At 46.7% G+C, this 15,456-nt stretch overlaps 1 protein-coding gene across 9 annotated transcripts in view; it reads left to right on the top strand.

Moving 5' to 3' along the window:
- ADD2 (adducin 2) overlaps positions 1 to 8,677 on the top strand; it is a 118,742-nt gene extending 110,065 nt beyond the window's left edge. For all 9 annotated transcript variants that reach the window (XM_078349109.1, XM_078349113.1, XM_078349115.1 and 6 more), the window contains one exon: positions 1,707 to 8,677. In XM_078349109.1, coding sequence (XP_078205235.1) covers positions 1,707 to 2,017 — 311 coding nt within the window. In that variant the 3' untranslated portion in view covers positions 2,018 to 8,677. The remainder of the gene's footprint in view (positions 1 to 1,706) is intronic.
- Positions 8,678 to 15,456: the final 6,779 nt, after the last annotated feature.

Genomic DNA, 15,456 nt, shown 5'->3' on the forward strand with positions numbered 1-15,456 from the left:
ACTGGGAGCAGTGGCCAGAGTCTTTGCTACCAAGAGGGAGCTGGTGCTCTGCAGTGGTCTGCAGGGGGGGCACTTTGAGTTATCCAGCAGTGTCAGGGGTTATGGAAGACTTTGTTACAGGGAGATCTGGCCAGGTAGTTCACTCGTCCACTCTAGCTGTCCACAAGTTACCCCACTCTGTCCCATCCTCCATGGAACCATGCACTTCCCCAGACTTCACCCCTGTTAAAAGAGTCCAGGCTTTTCCTAAAACCGAGTCCTTCACTGACTCCCTCTGTAACACTGATTATATCTTCTACATCACCCACATTCCCACACACCCCAGCACGCTGGGCTCCTTCTTGTGATGTGGCAGCACACACACACACTACATTCATATGTGCATATCACACACATACCACACAGGTAGGTGTGTCACAGGCTCACTCACTCACACCCTCGCATATGCTCATGTGCACTCACACACACTTGTACATACAAACACATTTGTAGACGCTCACTCCCACACTCATATACCACTGTCATACACACTGATTTCACTTGCTTACACCACACATACCACACACTCATGCTCACACACACTTATGGCAAACACACAGACTAATTTACATACTCAGTTACATACTCAAACCTCACACACACCCAACTTGCCTGCTCACATACATATCCTCGCACACCCTCACACATACACCCTTGCACACCCCCCACACACACTTGCACACCTGCACTTATACACACTCACAGACATTCCTTGCAGTTCACATGGTGAGAAGAAGTGGAACCACAAGTTGGTAAGCCGAGGTCTGCCCACCATTTTACACTGTTCTTCGGCCTTCTTAGCTGTACAGGGGGGAAGGGGCACCAGATGATGCCTGGCTTTCTACTTCTCAGTCTGTGGTTTTACAATCTCCCCAACCCCCACCCCACCCGGGCATCTGAAAGCTTCTGTGGAAGCAGAGTTGGGTGAGAGTGGGGAGTGGGGAGAAAGGGCAGCAGGAGGGTTTGGTTTCTGGGACCTGAACAATGCTGGCCTTGAACATGGCAGCGATCCCAACAGATTCCCAGGTGGAGTAAAGACCTGGGGGTCCCAGTGGCTGCTAGAATGGGCTGACCAGGGATCTTCCCCTTTTCACTAACACATAATTCCCTGTATAACACAGACCCTGTATTTCCAAGGGTCTGTGTTATACAGGGAATTACACTCTCCCTGTGCCAGCTGGGAAGATACTCTCCATATTTCTCAAAGTTCATCACTGGTATAGGAAATGAAAACATGTAATTTCCATATTTTTATTGGTGAAACTGAACTGGTTACAGCAATTCTTAAATGTCTCCACCAAGCTGTACACTTCACACCTTCTTCTTCCTCTGTCTGTTTCTTCTTTCTTGCTTAGAAAAACTCTGAATTGGACCCTAGCTGGGCCCCCTGCCACGTTCAGACATCAATATACATCTAAATTCATAGACAAGAGCCCAGAGCTGCCAGCTTACAAGAGGGTGTTCCCAGGACAGGCCGTGTGGAAGGGGTGCAGATCAGAGCCCAGTCCTTCCATCTGTCTCTGAGAGCCATCCCTCAACATCAGGCTGGCCCTTCCCTTGCTCTGGACTGACTTTATATAATTTCCTAGAAATTGTTCTGTTAGTCCCAGGTGGAAGCTCTCATCCAAGTGAATTCTTACAGGTTATATCTTTTGATATTTTTCTAGAAGGTGCTAAGAAGACAGAAACAAGTAAAGACACCACCACAGAGCCCGAAACAACCCAGCCAGAAGGGGTGGTGGTCAACGGGAGGGAGGAGGAGCAGACAGCAGAGGAAATCCTCAGCAAAGGCCTGAGCCAGATGACCACCAGTGCTGACACGGATGTTGATACCTCTAAGGACAAAACCGAGTCGGTCACCAGCGGCCCCATGTCCCCAGAGGGCTCACCTTCCAAGTCTCCCTCAAAGAAGAAAAAGAAATTCCGAACCCCTTCCTTCCTGAAAAAGAGCAAAAAGAAGGAGAAAGTGGAGTCCTGATTCATGACACCCTTGGGCTCCCTCCTGCCTACTCTCTCTCCTCCCCTTCCCTTTTCCTGTCTCTGTCCCTGCAAGCACAGGGCCAAGGAGGGATAGAGTAGGACCCTGGATCACACTCAGAAGGGGAACTTAGAGATTGCCTAACCAACTCTTCATTTTACAATTGCCCCAGAGAAATCAGGTGACTAGCCCAAGGTCACACAGCTAGTTAGAGGCAGAGCCTGCACTCGAATTCAGGTTTCCTGACTTCCAGTCCAGTGCTCCTTCTGCTACATAACACTGCCTAGTTGTGGGCTGCCTTTGTTCAGATGCTGCCCACCAATCTGAGCCTAGGGCAAGAAGGCCAGAAATGGGCCATGAGCTCTCATAGGCTCAGACTAAATCAGACAGATCGAGGCTTCCCCTGAGTAAGGCCCATTTCTTCGCAGGAATCCAATCTCCTGCAGATGGAGCTATCTCTACATTTAAAAATCTCTTTTCCTCTTTGTATCCCTGCCCTGCTGTTCGAAGTAACCAGGCAAATTGACCCCTCCAACAGAAAGCAATCTTTGTTCCCACGGCCTGATGGCTTAGCTTGTACTTCCCCAAACATTAACCCTGAGCTTTCTTCATGGAACCTCTTGAATGATGGCTGAAAGAGCTGTAAGCGGTGGTAGGCATAAGGGCAAACCATGTAAGCTGAGGATTGGGGATGGTTTCATGAACATAAGAGGCCAGGAACTTGACCCCTTTGAATTGTGCATCTCAGGCACTTCAAAACTAAAACCAAATTTAGCATAGGAAAAAGTTGTTTCATGCTCAGGGTGGAAAATTGGGGAAGTTGAAGTCTTTTGGCTTTGGGTTGTGCAAGGAGGATCAAAACAACAGAGAATGCTATGACTTTCTAGCTTTGCATGACACCTGGAGCAATGCGCTGTACCTGCCTCACTCCCGTCCAGCAGTCAGGTGTCCCCTGACCTTCCCTCACCCCCAGAAGCATTTGCTTACAGACTGAAACGGGCATCTTACTCTTGGCACCTTGACTTGTACCCTCTGAGGTTCCAACTCTGAGTCACTCTAGGTCCAGCAGAGGAGAATCAGAAATGAGCCCTTCAGGATTAATCCTCTTGCACCAGCTCTCAGAGAATGCTGGGGGTCCCTGTCCCTGTCCCTATCTGTCTATCCTGGGGCCTTGTAATGGCCACAGCTATATTTTTAAATGCCAACACTGTCTTCTCATGTTCTTCTGTGGGACATTGCTTAATGAGGATTGTTGGCTCCTAAAAATTAGACAATCCATTATCTTGAAAGCACAGTGTCTTGAAAGAATATTTTTCCTTTTGGCCTGACTATTGTGAAAATATTTTTGAAAGTTCTTAATCATAGTTTTCCACTTTTGAGCACTTATTATCTATAGACACTGTGCAGGCTTCACATATATTACATCCTTTAACCCTCATAGTAATCCCTTGAGGTGGGTAAGATTGTTCCCATTTTGTGGGTGAGGAAATTGATCCCCTGAAAAGATAATTGACTTGTCCCAGCTGACTTGGCTAGAAAAATCTGGATCCTGGATTTGAACCCAGGTCAGCCTGAGTCCAGAGCCCTTGGTCTTAACAGCTATAGTGAACAGACAACTTTAATCCCCAGGGGTGGTGGTTTTCATCCAGTACTTGTCTCTATGACTGGTCTCCATTGCATAATTGTAGCACTTGAAGCAAAGGTAGGAAACTCCCTGTGCTCATTCTCATCAGTATATGTGAAGTTCCTGGTCAATGTGGATTGTGGTGATGCTACTGTGTACCTGTGACAAAGGATAAGCAAGAGCCTTCTTGTTGGGACAGGAAATACCATCTATAATTGGCTATTTCTTGAGAAGGAAAGAAACTGACCTAGGACCAAGGTAAACTTGACACTGTGTCTGTCCAGTGCAGGTTCCTAACTGCTGCCCCTAGCTCTGTCTCTGTTCTACTTCCTGATTAGGTCAAATTTTAGGAGGGACAACGCCCTGATGTTTCAGAAAAATCTGTCATATGGGAAATGCCTTTAAAAGCCAATCCCTTGATGCCTTCTTTTAAAAAGTAGATTTCACATTTATTCATTCATCCTTTCATGGTGTTTGTTAAGCATCCCACTGACCACCGGGGATTATTTTGACACTGAAAGGAAGCCATCATTATGACTCAAATAATAAGTGGCAAGCAATGTTGCGAGAATGGTGAACACGACCTCTGATGCAGCCTTTCATGTGTGAGTTGTTGTAGTTCAGGGGTGATGTGGATTGCCTCTGCATTCAACACACTCTATTCCCTTTATGACAACAGTGAGGCCTCACTTAGGTCAAAATATTGGATGGAGTCTTGCTGCAGCATTATTCTTAAAATTTATGCCGTGGGCCCACTTGCTATTGATTGATGAACCTATCAGTTGGTTCATTCCTCAGGTTCATTTCTCATGTGATAGGGTCCACCTCCTATTGATTGATGAACCTATCAATTGGTTCATTCCTCATGTATCCAAAAACATGCATTGAACTTGGGTCAAGGGCTAGGCATGAGGATAGGCATAGTTCCTGCCCTCAAGAAGTTTATGAGCATAGTAGGTGTATAGACAAATTGCAACACAGGCAAGTGTACCAAGGCGGCATAAGGAAGCAACAGTTAACTATCTTGGGGACCAGAGAAACCCTGAGAGAAGCAATGGCTTTTAGGGTTTTAAAACAGAGGAATTTTCCAGTAGAATGGAAGGGTTGGCAGGGCATGCCACGATGAGGGAAGAATGTGTGCAAAGGTGTGGATGCATGAAATGCCATGATGGGGTCCACTGAGCAGTGTGGCATTGGCAAAGCATGACACCTAAGCTGGGTGGTTGAGGGGTCCCTTCACAAGTGGGCAGGGTTGAATCCTACAGATACTGGTAGGAAGTGTGGAGGAGCCAGACTTGTCATGGAAGGGGTTTGGAGCCACTGAAGCCTTTCAATCAGGATAGAGTCATGATCAGACTTGCATTTTAGGAAAATCCCTTTGGTGGCTGAATGGAGGCTGGACTGGATGGGCGTAGGATGGTGGCCTGGGAGCTATGAGGCCTTTCTGAAATGTCAATACTAAAACATATTTGATGGCCTGCCTCACATGATATTTCCTCTATAGCAAATAGTTTCTGACACAAAATTTATTTCCATAAAAGTCTTTGGATAAAGCACCTTAAGAGGGATTTTTGACAAGGAGAGGGGAGCATTCAAAGAGCTAATGTTTCCAGTTTTATTTTGTCTTGGCGTAGAATTTCTGGGAGAGGTGTTGAGCATCCTGCCGTTTCTTCTTCCTTTGACTAGAATGTGGCACACTTAGCTCCAGGCTTGAGAACATACACCCAATGCTACAGAAATAGACATGGGTCCTAACAAAACTGCAGGCTATTAGGAGAAAAGGAAAGAGCATTTTCTTTGGCTTTGGATAAAAGTTGGCTGAAAGCTTTGACTAGTATCTGACTGGAGAAAATGTGTATTCAAGAGCTTAGATTTAGTGGGCAGTAGGTTCATGCCTAGTTGAGCCACTGTGCTTGGATATGCCAGAGAAAAGGGATATTTTGAACCAATATGCTGCTCTGTGGCTGGCTGAGCTGGGAAGTGGAGAGGTTTCTGAGCTTATTTCCATCGGAAGGCAGGCAGGAGGGAAAGGAAAAGAAGGATTAATGGTTGCACAGAGACAGGCTTAGCTCCGACAACTCCGTGCGCAGCGTTGGCTGCACCGAACAGTGGTGTGGGAGAACCATCCATACCTGTGGCTTCCCCCAAAAGTGCAAGAAGAGACATTCCTCACCCAGATCTGGGCTCCCTAAGAGTGCCTGCTGGCCTGCAGGTGACCCAAGTAACTGTCCTACTTTGGCCAGTTGACCCCCCTCAACTCTTCTATAAATAAAACAAGCTGCTGCTTCTGTGAACAGATAAGTTCTTTTTAAAGGACTTGAGGGAAATTGGATGAAGAGCAGTAAGTTCTTACATTAAGAATCCCACTGTAAAGCACTGCCCTCTGCCACTGATCTGTGTAGACTAAACTTGAATCCCATTCCCTGTGGATGACACTGTCACTTGCTCATGGCATGGCAAGACAGTCATTCAGATATTTGGCATTGTTGTAACAGGGCTACTGCCAGTGTGGGGAAAAGTGCAATCAATCCACTTCTTTGATTACCATGAATTTGAAAGAACCATTCGCTCAACTCATGATTCGCCTCTGAAAGTCTAAAACTAATTTTCAATTTTTTCCATGAAGGTATGTGGAGGATAGTCACACAGCCTCCCCATAGGTCTGCATGATATGTTTTTTTCTTTTCTCTCTCTCTCTCTTTTTTTTTTTTGAGATGGAGTTTAGTTCTTTGTTACCCAGGCTGGAGTTCAGTGGCACAATCATGGCTCACTGCAACCTCCACCTCCTGGTTCAAGGGATTTTCCTGCCTCCTGAGTAGCTGGTGTTACAGGGGCTCACCATCACGGTCGGCTGATTTTTTATTTTTAGTAGAGACGGGGTTTCACCGTGTTGGCCAGGCTGATCTTGACCTCCTAACCTCAGGTGATCCGCCCACCCAGCCTCCTAAAGTGCTGGGATTACAGGCATGAGCCACTGTGCCCGGCTGACATTTTTTTCTTGGTGTGAATTTTATGTTCTTGTTGTAGGAGGACAAGGGTAATCAATTCTTCACTAATGAACAAATGAGAACATTTACCCTTTACTCATTTTACACAAGTGGGTCAGCAGAAGCCCTAGAGTTGGTTGGCACAGTTGCAGTTGACTCTGAGCCTAGAGGAAACAGGTCTTTTTACATTCTCTCTCATCACTTGAGCTCAGTTGAACTCTCTAAGACCTTAGCACTCAAAGAGTCTGAGAAGAAATGAGGGAGAGGCTAAATCTAAGCTCCCCACTCCCACAGAAAGGACAGGGCACCCTACAATTTAAAAGTCAGTGGGGCATCCTATCATCTCTTTTACATCTGTTCTCAAAGGGATAGTTTAGTGCAAGAAGCAAGAGGCCTATGTAGTGACTCTACACTCATGAAATGTGCACCTTGGTTATCGGTGCATATGTCCACTTGCACCATAATGCGAGAAAGTATACATGGTAGTGTAATTACTTCCAGAAGCCCTGTCCACCCAGCCTATTCAGATGTGGTATGCTTTCTGTCATAAATGAGAGACCGGACATAGAGCTCAGTCACCAAGGCATGCCCAACATCCCTTTACCTCTCTCAGTGAACAGCCACGCTCACCAGGAAGCAGTGTAGGGACATCAGGTGGGGTGTCATCGTTTTTATAGAGACAGTTTCCTTGAGAATATAGGCTTTTCTTCTGAGGAACAATTAGGAAGAATCTTCAGTTGGGAGTGTTCTTAAATATACAGAAACAATGGTTCCCATCGGTTCACGCACAGGTGGTATTAGGTTTGGCCATATTGATGTTTGGTGCCACTTGCCTTCTAGATTTTTCCCAAAAGTTGGGTCATTGCTACAAGAAATTGGGACCTGAAGATGGGGGAGAAACTGATGCAGGTGAGGGGTTCAGGTAGAGCCAGAGTCTGAGGCACAGTGTGAGAAAGCGCTGGTGGTTTTGTAGTAGAGTCAGGTCCAGGGCTCCTTTCCTCACCCACTGTGCCCTAGACTGAGTTTAGCTGTGATTGGCAAATTCCTTATCTCTAGGTAGTTTAAAGAAAATATAAGAGTTTGGGGGGTGGTAGGAGAATAACTGTAGAAAGAACCTAAACTATTCTCTCCCCAGGAAATTATCTTGTATAATGTTTAACAACCCAAAGGCCAGATCTCCCCTTTTAAAGTGAATGAGAAGGAGGGCGGCAGTTGGACCTAGGGCAGAGGGGCCACACTCGAAACACATTACAAAATGGGAATATATTTCAGGGAATCCCACCCCCACACTTCCACTCCACCTCACACCTGTTGGTCCTGCTTAGTGGGTGACTGATTGATACCCGAGGTCTGCCCCACCTTTAAATTCCTGCAATTTATGCTGCAACCAACATCCCAGTGTTTGCCCTCTCCAGGAAGAGGCGGGGTGGGCGAGAACCTATGGTCCAGAGCCTGAGATCACCTGGCTGGGGTACAGGCTAGCAGGAACCCAGTCTAGATAGAGTGCAGTGTTCGCTAAAGCTATGGATGGTTTCAGTGAAATGTCTGTGTCTGACAATCGTCATGCAAGAGTGCTACTTACTGTCTTCCCTTGTACATACATTGTCTGTGTTTAGCTTTTCCCAGTATTGTGAGGTTTCAAATAGGGGTTCCATGTAAATACTCTTTCTGCTACTGAAATGCCAGCCCCCTGGAGTATGCACCACCCCCACAAATGGTTTTGCCTTTCTCTATGCTAACACTTTTTGAGCCACTGATGTGCAGATTGATGGTTAGTTTCTTGGGCTTTTATTTTGCAATTTTATATGTATACACATATATAATATATATATTTATGGGTTGGTTTTGTATAGTTTTCAGTTTGAATCTCTGAGCACCAAAGCTGCCCTTTGATTTTCACGAGAACTTTCCAAAGCCACTTCCTGAGCCCTCCTGCTGCTTTGGTGTCTGACGGTGATGCTGGGGTGGCATCTCTGCCCATGGATTTCTGTATGTGTGTGCTGTTACCTCACCTGCAGATATGACCCTAGTAAATCTAATGTGCTTGGCTTCCCAGTGTGTGTGCCCCATCTCTGTTAGCTCCTCCGTTCTCCTGGCTCCTAGGGGAGCGAAAGTCAGAAAGGCGGCCCTATGGAAACATGGACCATGCAAGAAACTTGTACCCTTGAGACCATTTCTCACATGTGGAAACCTGAACATGTGTCTGCTTGTGTTCTGATGTGGGAAGGGTAGTTGTAAAATACTAGACTCCCCTGAAAAGGAAAAGGCCATGTGGATTTGCACAAGCACAAGTGTCACAATGAGTGTACACCATGTGTGTACACCCTGTGATATTATTTGTAATATCCTGGGAAGATATTTCTTCTAATATTTCGGTGGTGTACACTCTTTCAGATTATTTGTAATATTTTAGATGTTACTTGTAATATCACAGTGGATGTACACTCTTTGAAATTATTCATTATATCCTAGGAAAAGATATTACTTTTAATATTACCATGGGTGTATACCCTGTGTGTACACCCTGTGAGTTTATTCATAGTATGGGTTACTATGAATAATCTCAAACATTGTACACCCACTGTGATATAGACTAGGGAAATATTACTTTTAATATCACAGTGGGTGTCCACTTATTATTCATAATATCACTCCTAGAAAGATATTACTCTGGCTGGAGATTTTGCTCAGTTCTGTTCTAGCTGTTTATGCGGACAGTCACTGTGTTCAGCCTGCAGGCTCCATAGCAGGTGTCTTCCTCTCCTGGAGGTCTCACCTCCCATCAAGGAAGAGGTCAGATTGCTGTCTGATGTCTGATCTCTAGACTGAAGGCCATTTAGTGCAGGACTCACAAATAACCATGGGGCAAGGCAGGCGGTATGCATGAGTGGCATGGGCAAGGTGTGAGTTGGGGATACAAAAGGGAGTGGTGGAGGCCAGGTGCGAAGGCTCACGCCTGTAATCCCAGCACTTTGGGAGGCCGAGGTGGGCAGATAACCTTAGGTCAGGAGTTTGAGACCAGCCTGATAACCTGAGCAACATGGAGAAACCCAGCCTTTAACAGAAAATACCAAAATTAGCTGGATCTGGTTGTGGGCACTTGTAGTCCCAGCTACTTGGGAGGCTAAGGAAGGAGAATCATTTGAACCCAGGAGGTGGAGCTTGTAATGAGGCAAGATGGTGCCACTGCATTCCAGCCTGGGTGACAGAAGCAGAGAGAAGGAAGGAAGGGAGGGAGGGAGGAAGGGAGGGAAAGAACAAGAGAGAGAGAAGGAAAGAAAGAGGTGGGGACTGTGGCTAACTGAAATCTGCGCACCTTGTCAGACGCTGTAGACTCTACCCGAATCCAGTCTCCTAGTGCCTTGTGAAGATGTGGCCTAGTGTTGCCAGATCTACTTTGAGAGACCATAATTCCAGATCTTTATTTATTGGTATTTGTATTTATTTTTTTGAGACAGAGTCTCCCTCTGTCACCCAGGCTGGAGTGCAGTGGCGTGATCTCGGCTCACTGCAACCTCCACCTCCCAGGTTCAAGTGATTCTCTTGCCTCAGCCTCTCCAGTAGTTGGGATTACAGTCATTCACCACCATGCCCAGCTAATTTTTGTATTTTTAGTAGAGACGGGATTTCACCATGTTGGCCAGGCTGGTCTCGAACTCCTGACGTTGTGTGATTTGCCTGTCTGGGCCTCCCAAAGTGCTGAGATTTCAGGCGTGAGCCACTGCGCCCAGGCTTGGATTCCAGATTTTTATGTGATCTCTCCAAATTTTTAAATACTGGCAACTTATTTAAAAACAAAACAATACAAACAACCATAAAGCCCCATGTGTGCCAAACATACCTTGTGAAGCTGACCTGACCAGCAGGTGGCTGTTGCGTGACCTCTCAGGAGGATGCCCTCTCCCTTCACCCAGTGGTTGCAAAATATTTCAGACAGAAAACCAAAGTTCTCTCTGGGTGCAGTTGGTTGGCTCAGAAGCTGACAGAGCCTGGTCTTTGTACAACCCCATCCTTCCCCTTTCTTTCTGTCAGTTGTTTATGGGAGGATTCTCAAACTGCTCTGGAGAATGTTTCTACCTTTTAATTCTAGTGTTGGGTGACCTGTTATTTTCATGTTGGTTGGGGATACCAGGAGTTGGCAGAGGCTCATTCCAGAGCCCTTGTGGGCTGAATTCTGCCACTTCTATAAAATCTTTGAAAAGTAGAGGGTGAGTCAGGCACAGTGGCTCACACCTGTAATCCCAGCACTTTGAGAGGCCGAGGCAGGCAGATCAGCTGAGGTCAGGAGTTCAAGACCAACCTGGCCAACAAGCTGAAACCCTGCCTTTACAAAAAACTACAAAAAGTAGCTGGGCGTCGTGGCAGGCACCTGTAATCCCAGCTACTTAGGAGGCTGAAGCAGGAGAATTGCTTGAACCTGGGGGATGCAGGTTGCAGTGAGCCATGATTGTGCCATTGCACTGCAGCTGGGGTAACAAGAGTGATACGCTGTCTAAAAAAGAAAAAAAGAGGCCGGGCGCGGTGGCTCACACCTGTAATCCCAGCACTTTGAGAGGCCGAGGCAGGCAGATCAGCTGAGGTCAGGAGTTCAAGACCAACCTGGCCAACAAGCTGAAACCCTGCCTTTACAAAAAACTACAAAAAGTAGCTGGGCGTCGTGGCAGGCACCTGTAATCCCAGCTACTTAGGAGGCTGAAGCAGGAGAATTGCTTGAACCTGGGGGATGCAGGTTGCAGTGAGCCATGATTGTGCCATTGCACTGCAGCTGGGGTAACAAGAGTGATACTCTGTCTAAAAAAGAAAAAAAGAGGCCGGGCGCGGTGGCTCACACCTGTAATCCCAGCACTTTGGGAGGCCAATGCAGGTGGGTCACTTGAGGTTGGGAGTTTGAGACTAGCCTGACTAACATGGAGAAACCCCCTCTCTACTAAAAATACAAAATTAGCCTGGTGTGGTGGTGCATGCCTGTAATCCCAGCTGCTTAGGAGGCTGAAGCAGAAGAATTGCTTGAACCTGGGAGGTGGAGGTTGTGGTGAGCTGAGATGGTGCCATTGCACTTCAGCCTGGGCAACAAAAGCAAAACTCCATCTCAAAAGAAAATTAACAAATAAAAAATGATAATAACCATTTACACTCATTATGTGCCAGGCCCTGTTCTAAGTGCTTTGCAGGCCTGACTTATTTAATCTTCACAACTCTATGAGGTAGGTGCTATTATTAATTCCATTTTGAAGGAATGGAGACTGAGTCACAGAGAGGTTAAGTAACTTGCCCAAAGCTACACAGCTAAGTGGGAGGGCCAGTATTCACCTCCACATGTCCAGTGCTTCTGAGGTCTGAATGCAGTGTGGTCAGGAGGCGGCATGTCCTCAAGTGCCAACTGAGCTGGCTGTGGAGAGGCAGCTGGTTCCTCCATCTGCCTGGAAGCCTCCAGAAAGTAGACACTCGCTCCTTTATCTCCTCGCCCATGGTGCTTAGCATATAGTAGATGCTTATTAAATGCTGGAGGAATGACTGAAGCCAAGTAGTGGAGACAAATATATTACTATTAAGTACCTGCTGTGTGCCAGCACTAAGCACTTTCCCACTCATGAAGGTTGAGTCATTCATTTTACAGAGGGGAAAACTGAGACTCCGGGGGTTTGTGACATGGCCTGCTAAGAGGCAGAGGCAGTATCTGAATCCAGATCTCACTCCAGCAAGTGAGTGGGAACAGGATGCAGATGGTGGATGCCGAACATGAAGAAGAAAAGAAGAAAGCACCGAGGCTGGGATAGAGAAAGCCTGGCTGGCCTTTGTGAGCATGGGGGGAGCCTTGTAGGGGAAGAGTGATGGGTGGGAATCAGTGTAGCAAATGCAGGTGGGTGAGGCACGCCCCAACCCTTACCGGCGACTTTACCCAGAAACCCACCAGAACATGGCTTTGCGGGGGAAGGATGCCCCTGCCTTTGCACAGGGGTTCTGTAACAGACAAAAGTGGAGAAGGGGAAAATCTTGGTCTCACATCCCGTGGTGAGTATGTGGGAAGGGCAGGAAGACAGGATGAACTGACTTTGTTTTTTTTTTTGAGACAGGGTTTTTCTCTGTTGCCCAGGCTGGAGTACAGTGGTGTGATCTTGGCTCACTGCTACCTCTGCCTCCCAGGTTCAAGCGATTCTCCTGTCTCAGCCTTCCAAAGAGCTGGGAATACAGGTGTACACCACCACACCTGGCTAATTTTTTTGTACTTTTAGTAGAGACGGGGTTTCACCATGTTGGACAGGCTGGTCTTAAACCCCTGACCTCAAGTGATCTGCCCACCTTGGCCTCCCAAAGTGCTGGGATTACAGGCGTGAACCACCACGCCCAGCCCTGACTGTATTTAGTACTGAAAGTACACGTCAGGGTGCCCTGTCTCCTTCCCAGAGGTGCACACCAATGAACTTGGTGCTTCCCAGCAGGCAGGGCAAAAAAGGGATTGGGCCACAGGACTCACAATGTCCACAAGGTAAGAAGTAACCGTGGCTCAGAAGAACAACTATGATTATACTGAAACCAAAACCTTGCTTTGTTTCTCAAAGCAGGGACCCTGCATAATGAAGACAATGAGGTCCTTGACAATATCCCTCAGCAAATGATGTGGAGAGAGACCTGTCCTGAGATTTTGTCAGGTGCTCCAGGGAGATTACACCAGTCTGTACTCTTTACCAGTAAGGCATGACAGTGCCCATTTCACCACATATTTGCCATCACAGCTTTTCAATTTTTAAATTTTGTTGCCACTCTGGTAGGGGAAGAAATATTCCTATGACAGTTTTAGCTATATTTCTTAATTTCGAGCAAATTTTGTTTTTGAGACATGATCTTGCTCTGTCACCCAGGCTGGAGTGCAGTGGTGCAATCATAGCTCACTGCAGCCTTTACCTCTGGGACTTAAGCAATCCTCCTGCCTCAGCCTCCACAGAGCTACTCTGCAGTGGGACTACAGGCGTGCACCACCACATTTCGTTATTTTTTTAAAACTTTTTGTATAGATGGGGTCTCCCTACATCGCCAATTCTGATCTAGAACACCTGTGCTCAAGCAGCCTCCTTCCTCAGCCTCCCAAAGTGTTGAGATTAGAGGCATGCTCCACTGCACTTGGTCCATCTGAACATCTGTTTATATGATGTCAGATTAGTCTCTTCCTCAAAAGAATTATTTCTTGATTTCACAGATTTCTTCAGTCTTAACCTGTTGTAAAACTCTCATGAACTCCTACAGAGCACTTACCCCAGGGGTAATTTTCTTTCTTTTTTTTTTTTTTTGAGATGGAGTTTTGTTCTTTGTTACCCAGGCTGGAGTGCAATAGTACAATCTCAGCTCAATCCACCTGCACCTCCAGGGTTCAAGTAATTCTCCTGCCTCAGCCTCCCGAGTAGCTGGGATTACAGGCATGTGCCATCATGCCTGGCTAACTTTTGTAATTTTAGTGGAAGCAGGGTTTCACCATGTTGGTCAGGCTGGTCCTGAACTCTCAACCTCAGGTGATCCACCTGCCTTGGCCTCCAAAGTGTTGGGATTACAGGCATGAGCCACTGTGCCCAACCAATTTTCAACATATTTAATTATGTGAGTAATGTCTTGTTCCCCTGCTTGACCACTAGCTACATGAGAACAGGAACTCTATCTGCTTGTTCACCATAGATCCTTAAACCCTTGCTGGGGCATAGAGGCAGGTCTGCAAACTATGACCAAATCTGGTCCACTGCCTGTTGCTGCAAATAAAGTTTTATTGCAACACAGCTATGCAATTTGTTGACATATTCTGCTTTTGTGTTCAGTGGCAGAGTTGAGGAGTTGCCACAGAAATCACTGTATGGCTCACAGAGTCTCTCGCCCTATACAGAAAAAGTCTGCCAATGCTGGCATCGAGTAGAAATACAATTCACATTTTGCTAGATGGCTAAATAAATACAAAATTAAAATTTTGGTCACACGAGGGAGACTGAGACCTCAAAGTGGAACAGGAATGAGGTTGGAACTTGGTGACTTACAGACTGCTGAGGGTCTTTAGGTTAGAAGGAAGGTTGATCCACAAGGCAGGATAGCACAAACTGTGCCACCATTAGAGACAAGCACAGATAGGTGGACAGGTGGCGGACCGGTCACTCTGGAAGCCCTGTAGGAGAGAAAGCAGAAGGTAAGGCATGGAGGCAGAGGAGGGTGCTCAGAGGAGAGAAAAGGTTTCTGATGCTGGGGTCTGTGCCCACGCTGGGGACCAGGGCAAGAGTGTTTAAAAGCCAGAGCCCTGGCATTCCTAGTCTTCATTTTCTCTTCTTTTTTGAGATGGATTCTCGCTCTGTCGCCCAGGCTGGAGTGCAATGGTGTGATCTCGGCTCACTGTAACTTCTTCCCAGGTTCAAGTGATTCTCCTGCCTCAGCTTCCCGAATAGTTGGGATTACAGGTGCACACCACCACGCCCAGCTAATTTTTTTTTTTTTTTGTATTTTTAGTAGAGATGGGTTTTTGCCACGTTGGCCAGGCTGATCTCAAACTCATGACCTCAAGTGATCTGCCTGCCTTGGCCTCCCAGAGTGCTGGGATTACAGGCATGAGCCCCATGCCCAGCAGGTCCTAATTTTCAAGTACCCAATTTATAATATTCTGTCTGTACAAATGGGCCAGGGCTGTGTCTGGTGTTTGTCGTTAGCCATGTGATGATTTGCCACAGCTGCTGAGACAATGAGATGAAGAAACACTTTACCTTCATTGTGCCACAAAGGAAATCCTTTCCCCATTCCACCCTCTGCCCCAGTCTTCAACGCTGCTCCCTGTTGGCCAGTGTTCTCTGGTTTGCAGAGACAGG

This window comes from Callithrix jacchus, chromosome 14 (assembly GCF_049354715.1).
Source record: "Callithrix jacchus isolate 240 chromosome 14, calJac240_pri, whole genome shotgun sequence".
Classification (NCBI taxonomy): Eukaryota; Metazoa; Chordata; class Mammalia; order Primates; family Cebidae; genus Callithrix; species Callithrix jacchus.